The sequence below is a fragment of the Anas platyrhynchos genome, chromosome 18 (assembly GCF_047663525.1).
Source record: "Anas platyrhynchos isolate ZD024472 breed Pekin duck chromosome 18, IASCAAS_PekinDuck_T2T, whole genome shotgun sequence".
Classification (NCBI taxonomy): Eukaryota; Metazoa; Chordata; class Aves; order Anseriformes; family Anatidae; genus Anas; species Anas platyrhynchos.
Window position 1 is genome coordinate 4794730 of NC_092604.1, and position 17969 is coordinate 4812698.

Consider the following 17969-nt stretch of genomic DNA (forward strand, 5'->3'; position numbering starts at 1 on the left):
CCAAAACCCGGTGAGGTTGCTGTGAAACTGCCTTGGAGCTTGTGTGCTCGCTGTGTTGTGTGATGCCCTTTGGTTATCCTAACGCATCACATAGGCAGAAACACCGGGGCGTCCTGCCAGGCCTCCGCTGCTGTCCCAAAAGAGCTCGGGGACTGGTTTGGGGTCGGATCGCTCCCCTCCAGCTGACGTGTGAAGGAGCAGGGGGTGAAACCTCCTCCATGGTGTAGGGGAGGATGCTGTGGGCCCACAGCAGTTTCTGCTGAAAATCTCCTCAACAAGAGCCACGTGCAAAAACCCATGGTCACAGCTGTGGTCACGGCCTGCCCCAGGAGGAGCGACCACTGGGACTGGGGCTGGAGTGGGCTGGCCTTGGGGGTGACCCAGGACCCCAGGATCTCCCTGCATGGACCGAGGCCTTCTCTCCTTTTCAGGCTGGTGGTGCCGAGCCAGTTTGGGTTCTCAGTGGTTAATTGAGAAGCCCTAGAGCTGACAGCCCCATGTCTGAGATGGAAAACTGTAAGTAGGGCTTTTAAACGAGGTCCAGCACAGCCCTGAGGTTTGTTGCTGTGAGCCCAGCATCGCAGCAGGGAGCAGCAGCCGAGGGCCAGCTCCGTGTGCTGGGCTGCAGGGCTGCTGCCTGTGGGTCCCCGAGTCCCTGCCTGCCGTGGGGAGGGAGCTGGGGCCATGCTGTCTGTGCTGCCTCGCAGGGACAGGGAGCCTGAGCACCACAGCGCGGTGGGCTGGGATGAGGGCTGCCTGCCTTCCCTTATCTGGGAGTTGCACCAGATGGTGGTTAGCCGGGAGCTTTTCAGGGTCGTTATCTACAAACTGGCTGAGGGACGCTGTGGGGAGCCTGTTCGGGGGCCGTCCCTCCTGGAGGGTGTAAAGCTTCCCCAGTTCTCTTTTCCCTTGTGAAAACCTGGGAGTGGTGTGGCTGAGCCCGGGCTTGGTCTCACTGGAGCCGGCCGGGTTGTCTGGGCTGACTGGGACAGGGGCAGGCCCTTTGTGGCCCTGGGGCTCAGCTGCGTGCCCGAGGTGGGACGAGAGCTGGCACCAAGGCTGCTGGAGCTGCTGCCATCCGACGGGAGAGGAGTGGGCTCCGTGCAGGGCAGTGGGGGTGCTCCGTGCTCCGGGAGAGGACCTCGAGTGGAGCAGGAGGGGAGCCCTGGAGCCAGCACAAACTGGCCGCCCAGAGGCTTCCTGCGAGGCACTGCCTGGGTGTGCACGCTGAAACATTCACTGAATGTGGTGAGGGAGCTGTGTGGGATCTCTTAAAGCTGTTGCAGAACCTGCTGGGAACAGGACAGGAGATATTTGGGCTGGGGCACCCTGGTGACCCACCCCGTGCGGGGATGGGTCTGTCTGCGTCCTCCCTGCGCGGGGGAAGCGCTGTGGTTGTCTCTTGGTGTGTGCCAACAAGCAGGGAGAGCTCAGGGATGACCTTCCCAAGGCAAGGCACAAGCATAGCTCAAATTCTCTTTGGGCTGGGAGGGTCGGATGGCATCTCAAACGCTTCCAGCCCCGGCTGTTTGGCTTTGCTGGGAGCAGGAGGAGGGCTGTGTTGCCACAAAGGTTTCTGAGCGCAGGGGCTGAGGTGGGTACTGGGAGGGGATGCTGGTTTGTTTGGGAGAGAACCAGGGGGAAGGTTGCCTTTCGGGGAGCTGAAATCACTGCTGTTAAGGCCTTCTGCAGTGCACAGAGGCCAGCACAAGGACTGTAGTGGTGCTGACAGCTGGGAATGGCGCAGGGGGAGCAGAGCAAGTGCAGTAATGCTGGGAGCAAGGGGAAAATGTGCTGCCGAGCTGAAGGTGTGACTCCATTCCCCTGCTCCCTTTGCCACCCTGTGTGTGTTTGTGAGGTTTTGCTACTGTGGCCCCATAGAGTCTCTGAAACAAGTCTGAAGCTGTGGTTTTGCTTTTTCCTTGTGCTTACGTGTGTGGTTTCTGTTAACAGCCATCAAGGTGAGCTGCGTTGGATTCTGCGGGGTGTCCAACAAGATCAACGACACCGCCTGGACCGTGGAGGAGCAGTACTTCAACACCACGCTGTCTCTGGCAGACAAAGGTAAGGTCCACAAGCACATGGTGGAGATGTGTGGCTGTGCTGTTTCTTGCGGGGAGAGGGGTGGTTCTGGGCTGCAGCACTGCATCACCAAGACCTCAGCATCTCGTTGATGTGAAGTGCCCCCTCACAGGCTGCTTTGGCCTGTGCACACAGGCTGTGAGCCAATATTAGACTGCAAGAGCTGTGCAGGGAGGCATCCTGAATAGCTGCAGAACTTGGCAGCCCCCTGTAAACATTGCTTGTGTCCTCTGGTGCTGGTCTGTCTGGAACGGGGCTGTCAACAGCCACTTCGCTGCTGCTGGATGTCTACGAGCACAGCAGCTGTGAAGTCCCTGTGGGTTCACCCCGCTCTGCTTTCTGTGTGTGTTGTCTCTGGAAGTCACAAAACGCTCATCAACGCTGGGCAACAGGAGCTGGTTGCAGGGCGGGAGTGGTTTGATTACAGCGACAGGGAGGTGGAGATGTCGCCTGTCCTCCCCGAGGAAGGCTGAGGGCACGCCGTGAGCAGCCCCCGCGCCTCGCAGCGCACCGCAGGCAGAGATGCCTGGAGATAGCGGCGGGGCTGCGCTGTCCCGCGGGGTAAAGTGACACCCGGAGCCTCTGGGGAATCTGGGCTCGAGTGAATGCTGGCTTTCTGCTGTTAAATAGGTCAACCTTACCACAATTAATTTATGCCGGGCTCTGGCTCCTATGGAAATCAAGAGGCACCCGTGTTCACCTGCTGAAGGCAGCGGCTGTGGCGGTAATTGCAGCGTGGCAACAGGCCAAGGCAGCAGGAGTTCAGCCCTCTGATGCTGTTTTATCTAATAACAGGAAATGGGTAAAACTAACACGGCAGCTCCTGCTATCTCAGCAGTTCTTCAAGCAGAGCTTTTAGCATCGAGGGGAGACTGACCTCATCCTCGCAGCGCTTGGAGACGGCGCTGCCTGCTCAGGTCCCAGGGAAGGGAGGCAGCTGGCTGGCTTCGCCCGTTGGCTTGGCTCCTAGCCCAGGGGCTGCAGGGGGAGGTAAACTGCCGGGGAGGGCGATGAGAAATGTTCCTGCCTGCTTTTGGAAGCGGTGCTGCTCGCAGCCAGAGAGCCCAGCTGTGAATGTCAGGGTAGCAAAATCCTGGAGGCTTGACGAGGGGCTCGAGGGAATTGAGCGTAGGTGAGCTGGAGACTGAACAACTGCGGGCTCCTGGAGAGGTTTAAACCTGCAACTGTACTGAAAGCGAACTTCCAAATTTGTGTCTAGTATTTAATGATTCATGAGGGAGCTGTGGATGGTTCTCTTCTGGTAGAGCTGAGCTGTGGCAAAAGCCAGTGGTGAGGTGGGGGGGAGGTGGGGCTGCTGTTCCCCAGCTTTGCAGCCCCTGAGGAATTTTGACAGCCAATTCAGCAGTTGGTTATTGCAGGATTGCCCTTGGAAGCTATGACATCTGGGACAAGCGTGGACTGGGACGGATGGAAGGAAAATGTGTTGATAGCCACACATTCTCACTCTAATTTGACACCTTTGAATACCTGCATTCCAAAAAGCCTCCAAAGTTTGGTATTGCCAACTCAAAGTCATCATGGAAAGCCCCAGTGTTTTGCTCTTGACTTTCTGGGACCCAAACCATTGTGTGCTGCTCAGATTGGTGTGGCTGTTTGTCCGTCCCTGGTATCACAAACAGCCAGAGCCCAAGCCCTGTGCAGGTGTTGGGGCCGGGTGCTGCTCGTGGAGCTGGTGGCATGAGGCCAGCCGGCATCTTCCAGCACTGATGCAGCTCCAGGCAGGTGGGAGCGAGCATCAGCGGAGTGCGACTTACCTGAGAAGTCATGAACGCAGTGAGGGAGAAATCTGCCCTGTAGGACCACCGAGCTTGGAGCAGAGGCGCGTTGCAGTGCTGTCTGGCCCCAGCTCAGAGCGGCATGGCACAGGCTCGTGGTGGAGGCCTGGTGCCCCCCGATCTGTCCAAGTTCCTTGCTTTGTACGAGTGCTGGGTGGTGGAGCGCAGCCAGCAGCCCCCCAGGAGGGCTCACCAGTGCTGAGGAAGCAGGGACGCAGAGGGCAGGTTGCTCCTGAGCGCAGGGCCACCGCCGAGGGCAGGGCTTGCAGGGTGTTTGCTCTTCGTGTGTCTGGGATGAACTCGTGCCTTGTAGTCCTGGGCTTGCTGTGTCTGTCCTGTGCCCTTGCCCAGGCAGAACGGCCGGGCCCCCACGAGGGTGCTTTGAAACCATCCCTTGCAATTGTGGCACTGGCCGGTGTGGATACTGAAACAAAAACCCCCTGGGCTGGCGCTGACCCAGCCCATGGAGCAAGGGAAGCAGGAGAACAGCCTCTGCACTGCGAGCAGGATGTGTGCACAGCGTGGCTGAACCACCGAGCTGCATCCCTGCCTGTCCCCGTGGGCAGCTGCCTGACCTTCCACTCCCCTCTCCTTTCTGAACCTGGGCATAAAAAACAGGGGATGGTCATGGCAGGGCTGGGTGCAGGGGGACGCCTGGCTCCCCGCTGGCACCATCCCCAGCTCTCTGGCTGCCAGACCGTGCAGCCAGACCATGCCGGTGCTGGTGAGGGAGGACCCAGGTGTCCCCAGGGCGCTGCCAGTGTGTCTCCAGCTCCACTGGCCTTGGGCGAGCAGAGCAGTGCTGGTGCCAGGGGGGACAGAGCAGGGAGGGAGGCTCAGCCTGACAAATGAGACACTTGCGTGCTCTTTTCCCACATCCCGAGCAGCAAAATAAATAATAATGATGAAAAATAAAGAGCAACCTGTGCTCTTTGAGGACACACACGTAGGGGAAAGGGGAGACGAGGTTTGCATAACTGTTGGGACGTGGATCGCTCTTTAAATATCTGAGAGTGACTCTGCAGCTCTCCACCCACACACCTCTGCGCTCAACTAGGGGAGGGGGCGGCTAGTCCTACGTGGCATCACTTATCACTTGTGCTACACACTTTTTAATATCTATTTTTTAAGGTTGTGTATTGTGTGAGAAAGGAGGCCGGCCCTGACATACCCCACGAGCCTACTTGGCAGCGTAAGGCACTTCTTTAAGGCGCTGGCACCATCCTTAACTTCTCTTCTTGCTTCCTCCCCTCGGAGCAGTGTCGGGGTGCTCAGGCTCCCTCCAGGGAGCGCAGCAGCTCGTGGCTGTGCTGCACAGGACCCTGCTCGTCCCCACTCGAGTGTCTCAGCCCCATGTTTGCGGGCAGCCCCTAGCCGGGCTGGCAGCAGCAGCAGTCAGGGCTGGGGATTGCACAGGGTCCGTGCTGTAGCCTTGGCAGTGCCGTGCAGGCCAGCAGTTCAGTGACCTCGGGCTTCTTACGCAGAAGCCATAGGCAGGGGCCTCCTGCTCGGTGTGCTGCAGGGCATGGAGCAGCACTGGGAGGTCACTTGCCCCCAGGGGCACTCGGTATTTGCCTCCCGACGAGGAGGATTTGCCTTTCCCACTTGGTCTGGGTGTTTGATGCAGACCCTCGCTCACTGGTGTGTCCCAGGTCACCATCTCAAGAGGAGGAAAATCAAAGATGCGGTGATGGCAGGCGCTCGGTGCTGGGTTGCTCTGGGTGTCAGCAGCGCAGATCGGGCGCACCAGTGGCAGCGAGTACAAAATAGCAGCGCTTGTCCCCGCTGCTCGCACACAGAGGGGTGTTTCTCCTGACCCTATATAATGGAGTAATTCAGCTCTGCGGAGCACTCGCGCTGCTCTCCCCTCCCCTGCGGCAGCTCTGGCCTCGTTCAGCCCAGAGGGAGCAGGTCCCCGTGCCTGGACCCGCACGGGGCTGTGCTCCTCGGCCACCCTGTGTGTGCAAAGGTCGTGTTTTCCTTCTTCTTGTAATCCTCCTTGTACCTGAGCTGAATGCATGCAGAGAGCTGGCTGTAATTTCCAGCTGACCTTACTTTTGGCAGCTTGTTAGCTAGCTAGCAGGCACTGCGGGGAATTCCTGGCTGCTCCACCTGCTTCCTCTGCTGGCATATTTCTTGCACAAAGTGCTAAAAGGGGGCAGCTGCGCATCGCTTCTTCCCTGGGTGGTTCTCTGCTGGCCTGGCACGCCACCTCCGCAGGCACAGGGTGACGATCCTGTGCCAGCTGCATTAAAAATCGTCATGACTGCGGTGAGCAGGCACTGAAGGGTGCAATGTAGGGTGCTTGGTCTGTTCTCAGGAGTCACAGTGCAAGCAGGACGGGCTGTGAGGAGCCGTAAGGACTCGCTGCTGCCAGCTCTCAGCTCATGCCCATGCTGTGCTGGGGGCTGTGGGGCAGTAACAGCACCTTCAGCCCAGGAAAACCACGTGGAAGGAGCTGCAGTCGCCGTGGGTCGCAGCAGCTTTCTCAGCACTTCCCAGTTTCTTGCCTCAATAGATCACTGTTAATCCTCAGAAATTTCTGCAGCATCGCCGTGCTGCCAGATCCTACCAATTCTTTGCAAATGTCACCAAAAACTGCTGATCCAGAGCTCTGTAAGCAGCAGAGCCTTCGCTGCAGCCTCACTGCTGGGCGCTCCGGTGTGTTTTCTTCCTGTGTGTGCCCCTCCTGCCTTACAGAAAGGTCGCTCTCGGCCGCACCAGCCACGTGGGAGCACCGGAGGTTGTTCCTGCTGCGTGTTTGCTTGCACACAGACCTGGCATGAGCACGGTGCAGCTTGGAAGGGGAGCCTGGAGCTGCGCACACGCTCGCTCTGCCCACCGAGGGGCTGAGCCCAACGCCGAGCCCTTCCCCAGCAGCTCTGGCTGTGCTGGCAGTCAGGGCTGTTCCCTCCCAGGGACTGCTGCAGGGCCGCTGCCAGCAGATGTGTGCGTTTCCCCTCCTTTGTTGAGGTTTGTAATCCCGTGTATTAGCTTAATCCGCCAGAGACCGAGTTGGAGTCCTCATGCTAATGCTGCGCTGGCCCCGCATCGCCCGGAGCGCCCTGGCACAGGCGGGATTCATGCTTCCCGGCTGACGCCTCTGAGAGCAAGAGGAGCCCTGGTCTCGTGCACGCCTCATTTGCAGTGTGAGGCTGCGAGGAGAGGCGAGGAGGGGCAGGGGTGTGTGGGGTGCTGGCGGGTTGCAGGGCCCCGCCTGCTGTTGCGTGGCACGGGGCTGCCTTCTGCTGTGCTCCAAAATATCAGACACCGACCTGCGCCTCTCCCGGCCCCCACCTGGACACCAACCCCGACAGCTTCAGGAGAGATCCAGAGCTGTGTGGCAGCGCTGCCACCAGCTGAGCTCTCCTTGTTTTGGGGTGTCGGGGGGCTGGCAGCAGGGGCTCACATCGCCACGGGCAGGGGAACGGGGGCACCAGTCACCAGCCTGTGCTGCATGCCTTGGCCAGCAGCGTTAATGCATCACTCAGTGAGTAGCCAGAGAGGAATTGCCATATGGCCGGGCCTGCTGTTCCTCTGTTACCAGAACCAAGAGATACGGGCAGGCCAAAAGCTCGGCTCGTTGGGGCTCTGGAGCAGCAGCGGCTGCTGGCCCCTGGTGCCAGCCGGGAGCTGGGGACTGGGGCAGGAGCTGGCTCCTGCACCCGGGGTGGAGGACCCCTGCCTCCTGGTCACGGCTGTGGAGCAGGTCGCACCCTCCTTCACGGGGAGCAGAGGGAGCGATGTGCCAAGCATTCATGCTTTTAGCCCTTGTTGAGCTGCAGACGAAGCCTGGCGAGGCGGGTTGAGGTGTGTTGTACCCTGTGCTGCTGCCCCAGCTGTCTGGCCCCGCAGGCTCCTGCGTGCTCAGACGTCTGGGCTGTCTCTCCCAGTGCATCGGAGCGTGGGATTTCGTGGGGGTGAGTAACAAGGCTCGACTGAGGCTGTGTGGGTGTGTGTCGGTGGCCAAGGCATCTCCCTGCCCTCTGCTGGCTTCTCTCCAGCTCCGTGCCCCGCTGGCTTTGTCCCGGTGGCGGTCACCCTGCTGGGAAGCAGGCAGGCTGCTGCGGAGGCGCAGGAGGTGCTGTGAGGTGTGGAGCTCCTGGCTCCTGCGGGGAATTGGGGTGGAATTGCTGGGGCTGTGGGACAAAGCTGGCAGGAGGCGTTTGGCTGATGTCTCTGCGCTGGTTTGAACTCGTGGCCCAGGCAGGTCTGGCTCCACCTGTAGGGTAAGAGCAGCTTGCCCGTGTGAGCTGCCAGTGGGAAAGTTGCAGAAAAACCCGTGGAGCGCTGGTTTCCTTGTTCCTGCACCCCAGCCCTGGCTGCTGCCACTTCTCCCTGCACGGCACGGGGCACGGCACTACCCTTGCCCTCATTGCTGTCAGCACCGGGTGCACCTGAGCTGTAGCAGGGGGGGCCCAGCCCGGATCACTTGTTCAGCAGTGCAAATACCAGCAGGCTGCGGTTTCTCCCCTCCCACGGTTACAATAGGGTCCTGTTTTCCCAGTGCCCGTGCCTTGAGCAGGATGCAGGCAGCGTGCTGGCTTGCAGGGAGCACGGGCAGACCTTGGTGCGTCAGTCCAGCCCTGTCTGTGGGTGCACCCAGCTCCGGGGCTGGCTCGGGACCATGCTCAGCTTGAGCTTTGCACAGGAGTGCTGCACGGCCCTGGGGAGAGCCTGTGAACCTCCATCCCTCCACGGCACAGGGAGAGCCCAGCTGCACCCCAGGCACCTCCTGGGCACCCAGGGGAGGGCTCACTGCGGATTCATGAGTTTCCCTTTTGCACACCGTGGACCAAGCCCTCCCTGCCCTCCTCCCGACAAGCAAACGGCCCCTGTCCAAATGTGGCAAGGGACCAGCGGGGCGGTGAAAGGTGAAAATTTGTCCCTCTGAGGCCTGACAAATCCCCGCTGGCAGCAGAAGCAAGAAGGGAAATCTCCAAGGTCATCCTGTGCTCTCCGTGCCGTTAGCGTGTCCCCACTGCTCCGGGTTTGTTGTTTTCCCAGCTGTGGCAGGCTGTCAGGGCAGCAGCTCCTTTCTCTCCAGGAATTTTGAGGGAGGATGTTTCCAGCACGGGAGCAGCCGAGCCCCCTGGCTCAGCTCCTATTGGGAGGAAAGGTACGGCCCCGTGGCAGAGCCCTGCTAATCCCACTGCCTCCGCTGCCTAATGACTTTCTCAAGGTATTTTTAGCTGTACGTAAACTTCAGGAAAAGCTTGTGTGCCTGAATACACAGCGGCCTTTGTTTGAGCTTCAGGGAAGGGTGAGGTAATGGCTGAGCCAGGCTGGGGTGGCCTGCACGGCCCTTTCCCCTGGCTTTGTGCATTTTAAAGCTGCTCAGGAGCTCTGGGGCGTGCTGTGCGCTGCCAGGGCCACCCCAGTCCCTCACTGGAGCGTGTCCTTAGGGAAGCCCCTGCTCCTGAGGCAGCTCTCTGCCTTCCCAAAGGGCTGAGGCTGTGTCTGCGTGCTAGGGCAGCCACCAGAGGAAACCTTTGGACTTCTCTCAGCTGCCAGTGGCGGTCTCTGTTGCAAAGCCAGCCTGGTTGTCCCACTGCCACTGTGGGGCCGTGGTGCATGAGGGCAGCCTGGCCGTGCTGCCTCCAACCTGTGCCAGAACGAGGGCAAGCGCTGCGTGTCCTTCACGGGGTCCATCGTGGGCTTCTGGTGCCAATTTCCAGGTGAGAGAACTGGGGTGACTGGGGCAAGGTCAGCCCGTGCCCAGCCTGTGCTCACAGGGTGACCGGGACAGGGGCAGCTGCAGATTGTCCCCTTTGTAACCAGCAGTGCCAGCGTTTGGGATGGGAGCACAGCCTGTGGGGCAGAGCTGCCAGCTGGGGAGCCCAGGGGTAGCTGTCCCCTCCCTGCCCCAGTACAGGGGGTCCGTGCACTGGGGTCGCCGGCTTCCCTTCTGCCAAAGCCTCCCGACACGTGGCCAAATCCCGAAATGGCTCTGTGATCCCGGGCGAGGCAGGCACAGAGCTACCTCTGTGCCTGTGCCGGGGGGATCCCTTCCAGCAGAGGCGAGCAGGAGCCCCGGGAGCAGCTCAGCGTGGGACTGCTGCCAAATTCCTGCCCCTGTCCTGCAGGAGCCAGGCTTCCCGGCAGCCCTGCTGCTCTGCCAGGTGCCCGAACACACCCGTGCTTTCATGGGAGCCTCCCGTTTGGTCAGGATCTTCTGGTTTTCTTCTATTTTTGTTCTCCCTTGTCCCAGGAATGGCTCTAGCCCTGAGGTGTTGTGCTCGTCCCGCTGTGCAGGCTCCTGGATGCGGCTGCAGGTGCCCAGGCTGGTGCTCACAGCCCGCCTGCTCCAGTGACCCCCACGCTCTCACTATGGGCAAGAAAGGCGGGTGTTTGGGGGGAGCTGGGGCACTGCGAGCACCCAGCCCTTTGTTAGATGGGCACTGCAGCTCTCAGGGCTGGCATGGGGCTGCTCCAGGCTGTTGGGGTGGCAGGGGAAGGAGGGTGTGTGAGGAAAAGCTCCGGCCTGAAAACCAGGGCTGCTGCTAATTGCCTGCAGCATCTCCCTGCTTAACGGAGCTGAGAGCAGGGCTCGTGGCGTTTCCCTGGCTCGCTGCAGCTCTCAGTTAATGCTGGTGCTCGGGTTTGGTCTGGGTGCTCTGTGATGAGCTCTGCTTGGGGCTTGGGTGATGTGTTTGGGGTCTGGGCAATGGCACCGGTGCCACCAAGTGCTGGTGGCTCCCAGAGCCCAGCCACATCCCCTGCGAGTGGTTTGGGCCTGGCAGCGTGCCCCTGCCTGGTGCTGCGCGGGGCGGGCTTCATCTCTTGCCCCACGCAATTTTAAGGACATTTAAAGCTGGAAACTGAGGGCATGAAGCGCTGGCAGGTTTGGTGGCTGTGGGCTGGGCAGGAGCCAGGCTGAAATCACGTCCTGGGGCGTGCAGAGAGTGAGGACCTGGCTGTGAGGCCACAGCTTTGCATGGAGCCCCACAAAATCTTGGGCCAGTGACCGAGCACCGGGTTAGTTAGCAAGGCTTTACCCTGTAACCAGCAAAGGCACCAGGCTCCCACACTGCTGCCTCTCACCCAGGCAGAGTCTCCCCAGCAGGGAGCAGGAGCCCGGGGTGTTCGGAGCCTGGCAGCGCAGGCGTTGAGTTGCTTTCTGCCTCCACCTTGTGACAAGCCGGCACGCTGCATTCAGCCTCCACTCAGCTTCTGTCTGGGGAACGGGGAGAGGAATCACCGGGAGGGTGTTGTGGTGGGGCGAGGGGAATGAGCAAACCCCCCCCCTCCATCCCGCACGGCCACCTCTCGCCTCTCCTCAGCTCCCTCGGCAGCAGCCCCAGCCCGGCCGTGTTGGTGCTGGGCCAAGCTGGAAGCAAACCCTCTGGTGTGTACACACAGCCAACAAACATGGAAAACCCGCTGCGTCCCGGTGCCTGTCTGATGGCAGGCGGCCTGGGGAGCTGCCCGACGCTGCCAGGTTGTGCCGTGGGCTCGGTTTGGGGTCGCCGCTGTCCCGGGAGGGGTGTGGGATCCGGCTGGGGAGGGTGGGTTGGGGGATCCTGGCGTTGTAGCTGTGGTTTTAGCTGTGTCTTGGCTCCGCTCTGTGCCCTCGAGGCTGCTGTTGGGGAGTGAGATCGCTGAAGAAAACCAGCGCTGAGGTTTGAGCTTCCAGCACTGGGCTGCAGCCAGGGGCCGGGAGCCCGCAGCCCTCCCCAAAGCGCTCAGTGCCGGGGGGGGAATTCACGGTCTCGGGAAGTGTTCTCTGGCACCAGCATCCCTTCGGCTGTGCCCCAGCTGACTTTATTTCCAGTGTGTCTTACCCTACAACTCGTTGGGAATGGGGACATCTCCTGACCCCAGGGGAGGTGGGTGGCAGTGGGTGAGCCTGGAGGGTGAGCGTGGTGGTGTCGGTGGGGTGAAGGCAGCTGAAGGAGTTGTGTGGCGTTCCCCTGGCAGTGGCCTCTGTCACCAGAAGCTCGTGCTCCAGAAATGCTGTTCCAAGTCACCTGTCCCTTACCTCTTCCTCTTGTTTCCCACAGGAGTCCTTTCAGCTGGGGAGCACAACTTTCCCTTCCAGTTCCTGCTGCCAGGTACGATGCAGACGAGCAGCTGAAGGCTCTGCCCGCCTCGGGAGCTGTGCTGAGCCCTGGGCTGCCTGGCAGAGGGGGGCTGGCGGCGAGGCCCACAGATGCCGGGGGAGTGTAAGGCTGGCCGCACACAGCGGAGGAGCTTGGGCAAGCAAATGCCTCCTGCCTGGTGCCAAACCAGGCCTGTGCTGTTGCTGACGGCTCCGAGCATCTCTGCGGGCTCTCGGGGGGGCTCCTGGCCGTCCGTCCTGCCCGCAGCACGTTGTGCTGTGGTGTGGGGGTGCCTCCTGCGAGGAGGTCACAGCACAGTCACTGGGTGACCCACGTGTTCAGCCCTTTTTGGGGAATTCTGCTCTGAGATACTTGCAGGACTCTTGAGGTGAAGAGGAAAGTTGTTTCAAGTTTGTCAATGTGTGGCTTGACTCAGTCTCACAACGCCTTTTCTTTCTCTCTCTCTCGACTCCAGCCTCTGCTCCTACATCGTTTGAAGGCCCTTTTGGCAAGGTCCTCCATCAGGTGAAAGCTGTGATAGACACACCGCGCTTCTCCAAGGACTACAAGTGCAACAAGATCTTCTATGTCCTCTGCCCTCTCAACTTGAATGACATCCCTGATATTGAGGTAAGAACAAGGCTTCAGTGCTCGTCCCTGCCATGTGTGAAGTGTGGGAATAACTGTGTGGTTGGGCACCTCTCTGACTGCACGTCCTGCTGTGCAAAAGCAGGATGAGGGTTCCTGCTCCTGATTTATCCTGTCTTGCTTTCTGTCCCTGCTCTCTGTGATTTCTGGCTCCTCCACACATTACTTTGGATGACGTAGGTGAATTTTCAGCATGCTGAGTGAGATGTCTGCCATGAGCATTTTAGGACCAGTACCTACTTGTAGAGACCTGGGTTTGGGGAACTTTTTCCGAAGGGAAGAGACGCTGACAGGGGACAGCACAACTGGGGGGATGGAGGAGTGAGACCTGTTGTCTGTGGCAGTGCTGTGTTAGTGGTTCTTCGTGGCCTCTTAGACCAATATTTCTGCTTGCTTGTTTTGAATCCGAGCATTTTCCTGGAGGTGCTCTGACTCCCTTGGGTCATCATCTCTGTCTCTGTCATTCTGCAGCAGCCCAACACGATGTCGGTCACCAAGAAGTTCAGCTACAAGCTTGTGAAAAGTGGCAACGTTATCCTGACCGCCACCTCCGATCTGAAAGGGTACATTGTGGGGCAGGTGATCCAGCTCCGCACAGACATCGAGAACAAATCGGGCCGGGACACCGGGGCTGTGGTGGCCAGCCTGCTCCAGGTAAGCTGAAAGGACGATCCCTCAGCTGGGCTGCACTCCACCTCCCTGAGGCTGCTGTGAGGCTGGTGCAGGTCTCACCACAGTGCACATCTCTTTGCATGTAGCTGAGAGGTGGCAGTGAGGAGTGCAGCCCTCTGGTTAACTTTGTTTCTCTCCCTCTTCCTGGGGAAGGAGGTGGTAGAACATGTGCTTATACCAGCTCAGCCCACTGTGTAACAGTGGGTTATCCTGCCCTGTGACATGCACGTTAGGTTTGTACTCCTGCTGATTTGACAAAGCAGCTGGCTGGTTTTGTGTCCTGCCTTGCACTTGTGGGAGACAGAAGAACATCTGCAGTCCTCCTGCTAGCTGTGTTTAATTCTGTCTGTGCAGAAAGTGGCTTACAAATCCAAGCGCTGGATTTATGACCTGAGGACCATCGCGGAGGTGGAAGGCTCAGGAGTGAAAGCCTGGAAACACGCAGAATGGAAGGAGCAGATCCTCGTCCCAGCACTGCCCCAGTCCATTTTGCAGGGCTGTAGCCTCATACACATCGACTACTACATCCAGGTGAGCACCCTGATGCTCTGGTGGGATCACAGAATCACAGAATTGTCTAGATTGGAAGAGACCTCCAAGATCACTGAGTCCAGTCTCTGACCTAGCACTAACCAGTCCTCCACTAAACCATATCCCTAAGCTCTACATCTAAACATCTTTTAAAGACCTCCAGGGATGGTGACTCAGCCACTTCCCAGGGCAGCCCATCCCAATGCCTCACAACCCTTTCAGTAAATAAGTTCTTGGGCTGGGGGGGACCCTGTGCGTGTCAGGAGAGATGCAGCTCTGCTGAGGAACTTGGTGTGACTCGTTTTGCTATGGGTGAGGCTGTCCTTGTGTTACTGTGCTCCTTTCTGCATCAAGCTCGGCTGCTTGAGCTCAGCAGATGTGTGTGTGTCGGGGGGGCTTGTGTCAGGTGAGGCTGGCTGTGCCCTGTGCAATGTACAACAGAGGATGCCACTGTTTTTCCTTCTTTTCCAGGTTTCCCTCAAGTCACCAGAGGTTTCAGTCACCCTTCCCATCTATATTGGTAACATCGCAGTGAACAGGGTCCCTCTGAGCCCCTCCCGATCCGTGCAGCACCTACCATCCGCAGTGGTCCCCAGTGCCCCCCCGGAGGAGGAGGAGGCTGCCAGCGGCTATCACCCCATGGACAATGTCTTGATCCCCACCAAAAGCCATTCCCAGCAGCAGCCGTTCAGCTACGCCCCAGGACTGAGCTTCCAGGAAGCGGACTCTGAGCAGACAGGCTCCCCGAACCACCCCACGCTCTGCCTCTCGACGGGAGCCACCGTCCCTTACTACGCCGAGGGAAACGTGGTGCCTGTGCCCACTGCCAGCTCTCTCATTTTGCCTCCAGAGTACAGCACGTGGGGCTACCCGTACGGTGAGCATCCTGCTCCTGAGGTCTGAACAGGCTGGCGGTGCGATAGCAAATGTCTGCTGTGACGAGAGTCTCTTTGCTAGCTGAAAAGGTTGGAGCACGGGAATGTCAGCCCAGTGGGGCTGAACTCAGAGGGGATCGTGAGATCTCTCTGCCTGCCTTCTCCAGAGGCGTCCCCTCCCATGGCTGTGACAGCCAGCTGTCCGTTCCCACGTCTACGCTCGTGCTGCCCTAGGCTCAGCGTGAGAGGATCTCCCTGTTCTGAAATGAGCTTTCAGCCTCCCACAGATATAAAAACTTCTTGGCTTGTGGCGAGGCTGGCAGGAGCAGAGCCAGGAAAGTGATGTAACTGAAATCTTATGTCTGCCTTGGAGTGGGCCTGCATCTGGTCTGGAGACAGAAGCTGTGGGGGCGGGCACTGAGAGACTGTCCAGGACAGAAAAGCTTGGGGAAATCCCAGCGCGCTGCATTCCTCGAGTGGTGCTTGCCTGAGGTGGCAGAGAACAGCGGTGTGGCATGGTCCTGGCCAAAGAAACCTGTCTTAGTACTGGGCTAACAAGAGACGCTCGGATGTGTCACTCGTGGGGCAGGCTGTGGGGTCCTGGAGAGATTGCTTGTGTGCATGTGTCAGCAGCTTGCTTTGCTCAGCACTGAGTTACACAGAGCGGGGTGCAGGGAGCCTCCCAAACTCCCACCATAACCACTCTTACTCTGTCTTTCCCCTGCAGAGGCGCCTCCATCCTACGAGCAGAGCTGCAGCAGTGCCAACTCCAGCATCAGCAACGGCAACTAGCCTCCCCTGCTTCGCGTCCCGCTGGCGCGATGGTTCACCGGCCTACTGCAAAGTCTGGTACAGCACAAGGCGTCTTTTTTATCTCTGTGGCTGCTTGGCAGGGTAAATGGCACATCCCAGCCTGGGCTTTTTGAGTCACTTTCTTGGGAGGGGAAAAAACAAACAAAAGGGCAGCCAGAGCAGCCCGTGTGTGTGTGTGTGCTTGTGTAGGAGAGGTCTGAACCGTCTCCTGCTGCGTCAGGTGCTGGAGAAGTGCTTTTGCCCCAGGGATGCCCTCTGCAGCAGCCTGTGTTTCAAGTACTGTAGTCAACACTAACTGCTTTACTATCAAAGCACCTGCGATGCCTTATCTGAAATGCTCCTGACTTGGCATGTCTCCACTGTAGGTTGCAGGCAGGGCTGTGTGAACTTTCTTTCGTGGGCCACGTGCTGTCCGGAAATGCTTTAGGCAGCCCTCCCTTCCTGTCCTCGTGGGTCTCAAGTGTAGCTGAAACAGGTTTCTTGGAGTAAGCAGGTTTGGAAGGCCAGGGACTGTTACAGAGCCAGAAGCACAAGCCCTCGCTGTACCAGTGTGGTGGGGTGAGTGACCGGCAGCCTTTGGTCCCCTGGCGGTGGGGCTGGACCGCTGCCTGCTAGCAGTGAGTGGAGAACAGCCCCTGGCAGCGGGGAGCCTTTTCAGCAAGGGTAATTTCTCAGAAGCCCTGCAGGAGACAGACTGTCCTTGCTTGCTGCGAGGATGACCAGTACCAGTCAGGTCCCACGTCCCATCTCCTGCTCCTGCAGGATTCCCTCTCCATCCCTGCTGCTGCTGCCTTAGGCAGGCCAGAATTACACGACAATCAAGTTACAGAAGTCTGTCTGATGCTACCTCTGCGTCTGCCCGAGGACCCCATCCGTGGAAGCCCTGCCTTCTGGGATCAGCCTCCCTCAAGGCTCAGCCTGCAGCCTCTCTGTCCGTGGTGCCACACCGCTGCACGTGGCCTGGGGACGGCGCTCTCTGCGGGCTGGTACTGGTTTGCTGCTCGCCTCCTGAGCCACCTTGAGCCACAGCAGGATGCAAAAACGAGTGAGTGGGAACACCGACTGCTACGCTTCATTTGCAGCCTCTGCTGGACCTGGCAGGTCAGGGGAAGAAGCTGGTGTACTGAAAACAACATTTTTTCTTTTGTGCTTTTTTTTTTTTTCCCCCGTTGTTGTCTAGCTTTTTAGTATTGACTGCCCAAGCTGAGGAAACCACAAACCAGATACTCAGCTCAGAGCTGTAGGCATCCAGCCAAGGCTGAAATTGCAGACTGCACCTTTGGCACCTCTGAGAATTGGTCCCCACGCTTCCTCGTGCTGGGCAGGCAATATCTAACAAACCCGCTGTGAGAGCCACAGCCTCTGCCTCCTCACAGCCCTGGCAGGCAGCTGGGGACAAGCCCTGCTTTGCACTCTTCCTTTGCAAATGCTTTTTATTTCGTTTTATTTTATTTTAAAAGTGTTGAACTGCTTTAAGGATAGTGTAGAGAAGGTGCCGTTCTGAGCAGTGCTGGCACAACATGCACCAATGTTGAAAGAATGATTGTCATTGTCCCTAAATATATATATATATGAGATAAAGTTTTGTTTTTAATGATTGAATTCATAAACACAAATTTTAATGCTGTATTTAATAAATTATTCGAAGAGAACTGCTGTGCTCTTTCATCCATTTCTGATGCTTACCCATCTGCCTGTTCATGCCAAATCCAGGAATGCACCTTGCTGATTTCTTACAAAATGAAGCAAGCTTTTTGCTCTCACCGGGCAGGTGGTGACTTCTGCCAAGGCAGCTCTGGGAAAACAGCCTGGGTGCTGTGCTGCGCACCCGGCTCCAGCAGGCAGAGGGGGCTTGGCTCCGCGTGGGCTCAGCTCTGGAGCGAGCCCCCACTGCTCTGCAGCAGCGTGAAGTTCCCCAGCATCATGCCCTGAAGCTGCAGCTTGCCAAGCTGGTCCATGGCTCTTACTCAGCAGAGTTCAGGTCAGGAGGAGGTGGAGTGCTGGGGAGGAAGGGGAGAGGGGGCTCATCCTTCAGGAGGATGGAGGTGGAACAGCCAAGGTCCGGCTGCTAGGGCTGGACACTGCCAGCCTGTGCCCTCTCCTGAACAGTCATTGGGAAGAATCTTACTCAAAACGGAAAGGAAGGCTCCTCCCCACCCCCACGGAGCTTGGTGATACCATGTCTGAAGCATGTAGGTGTTGTCTAGATGTTGTCCCTGCCAGCAGCCTGAGGCACGACCTGTCTCATACACAAGGCTCCTTGTTCGGCCCCTGCTCAACCCAGGCTTCTGCCCAGCTTTTATTACTTAGGACTGTCCCCTTTGCCTGGTGGTCTGTGCCTGGCATGAGAAACGTTCCTGATGGGCAGGGCCTCGAGCCTGGCTGCCAAGCTGGCTCACCTAACTTATATTTGCCAGCAGCTGGCTGCTCCTTCAGTGCCTCTAGCTCTCTGTGGTGGCCCCTTTGCAAAGCAAGGAGCAGGCGGCACGCTGCCCCGGGGAGGGGTTCCT

At 58.7% G+C, this 17969-nt stretch overlaps 1 protein-coding gene across 2 annotated transcripts in view; it reads left to right on the forward strand.

The window, feature by feature from the left end:
• ARRDC1 (arrestin domain containing 1) overlaps window positions 1–17111 on the forward strand; it is a 28993-nt gene extending 11882 nt beyond the window's left edge. The window contains exons 1-8 of one of the 2 annotated variants that reach the window (XM_072025449.1): window positions 1684–1808; window positions 1954–2064; window positions 11882–11932; window positions 12396–12550; window positions 13040–13222; window positions 13595–13771; window positions 14243–14648; window positions 15374–17111. In XM_072025449.1, the coding sequence (XP_071881550.1) occupies window positions 1739–1808; window positions 1954–2064; window positions 11882–11932; window positions 12396–12550; window positions 13040–13222; window positions 13595–13771; window positions 14243–14648; window positions 15374–15438 (1218 nt within the window). In that variant the 5' untranslated portion in view covers window positions 1684–1738 and the 3' untranslated portion in view covers window positions 15439–17111. Of the gene's footprint in view, window positions 1–1683; window positions 1809–1953; window positions 2065–11881; window positions 11933–12395; window positions 12551–13039; window positions 13223–13594; window positions 13772–14242; window positions 14649–15373 lie in introns of those variants that run through there. The other variant, XM_027470771.3, reaches the window with a different exon arrangement.
• The last annotated feature ends 858 nt before the right edge of the window (window positions 17112–17969 follow it).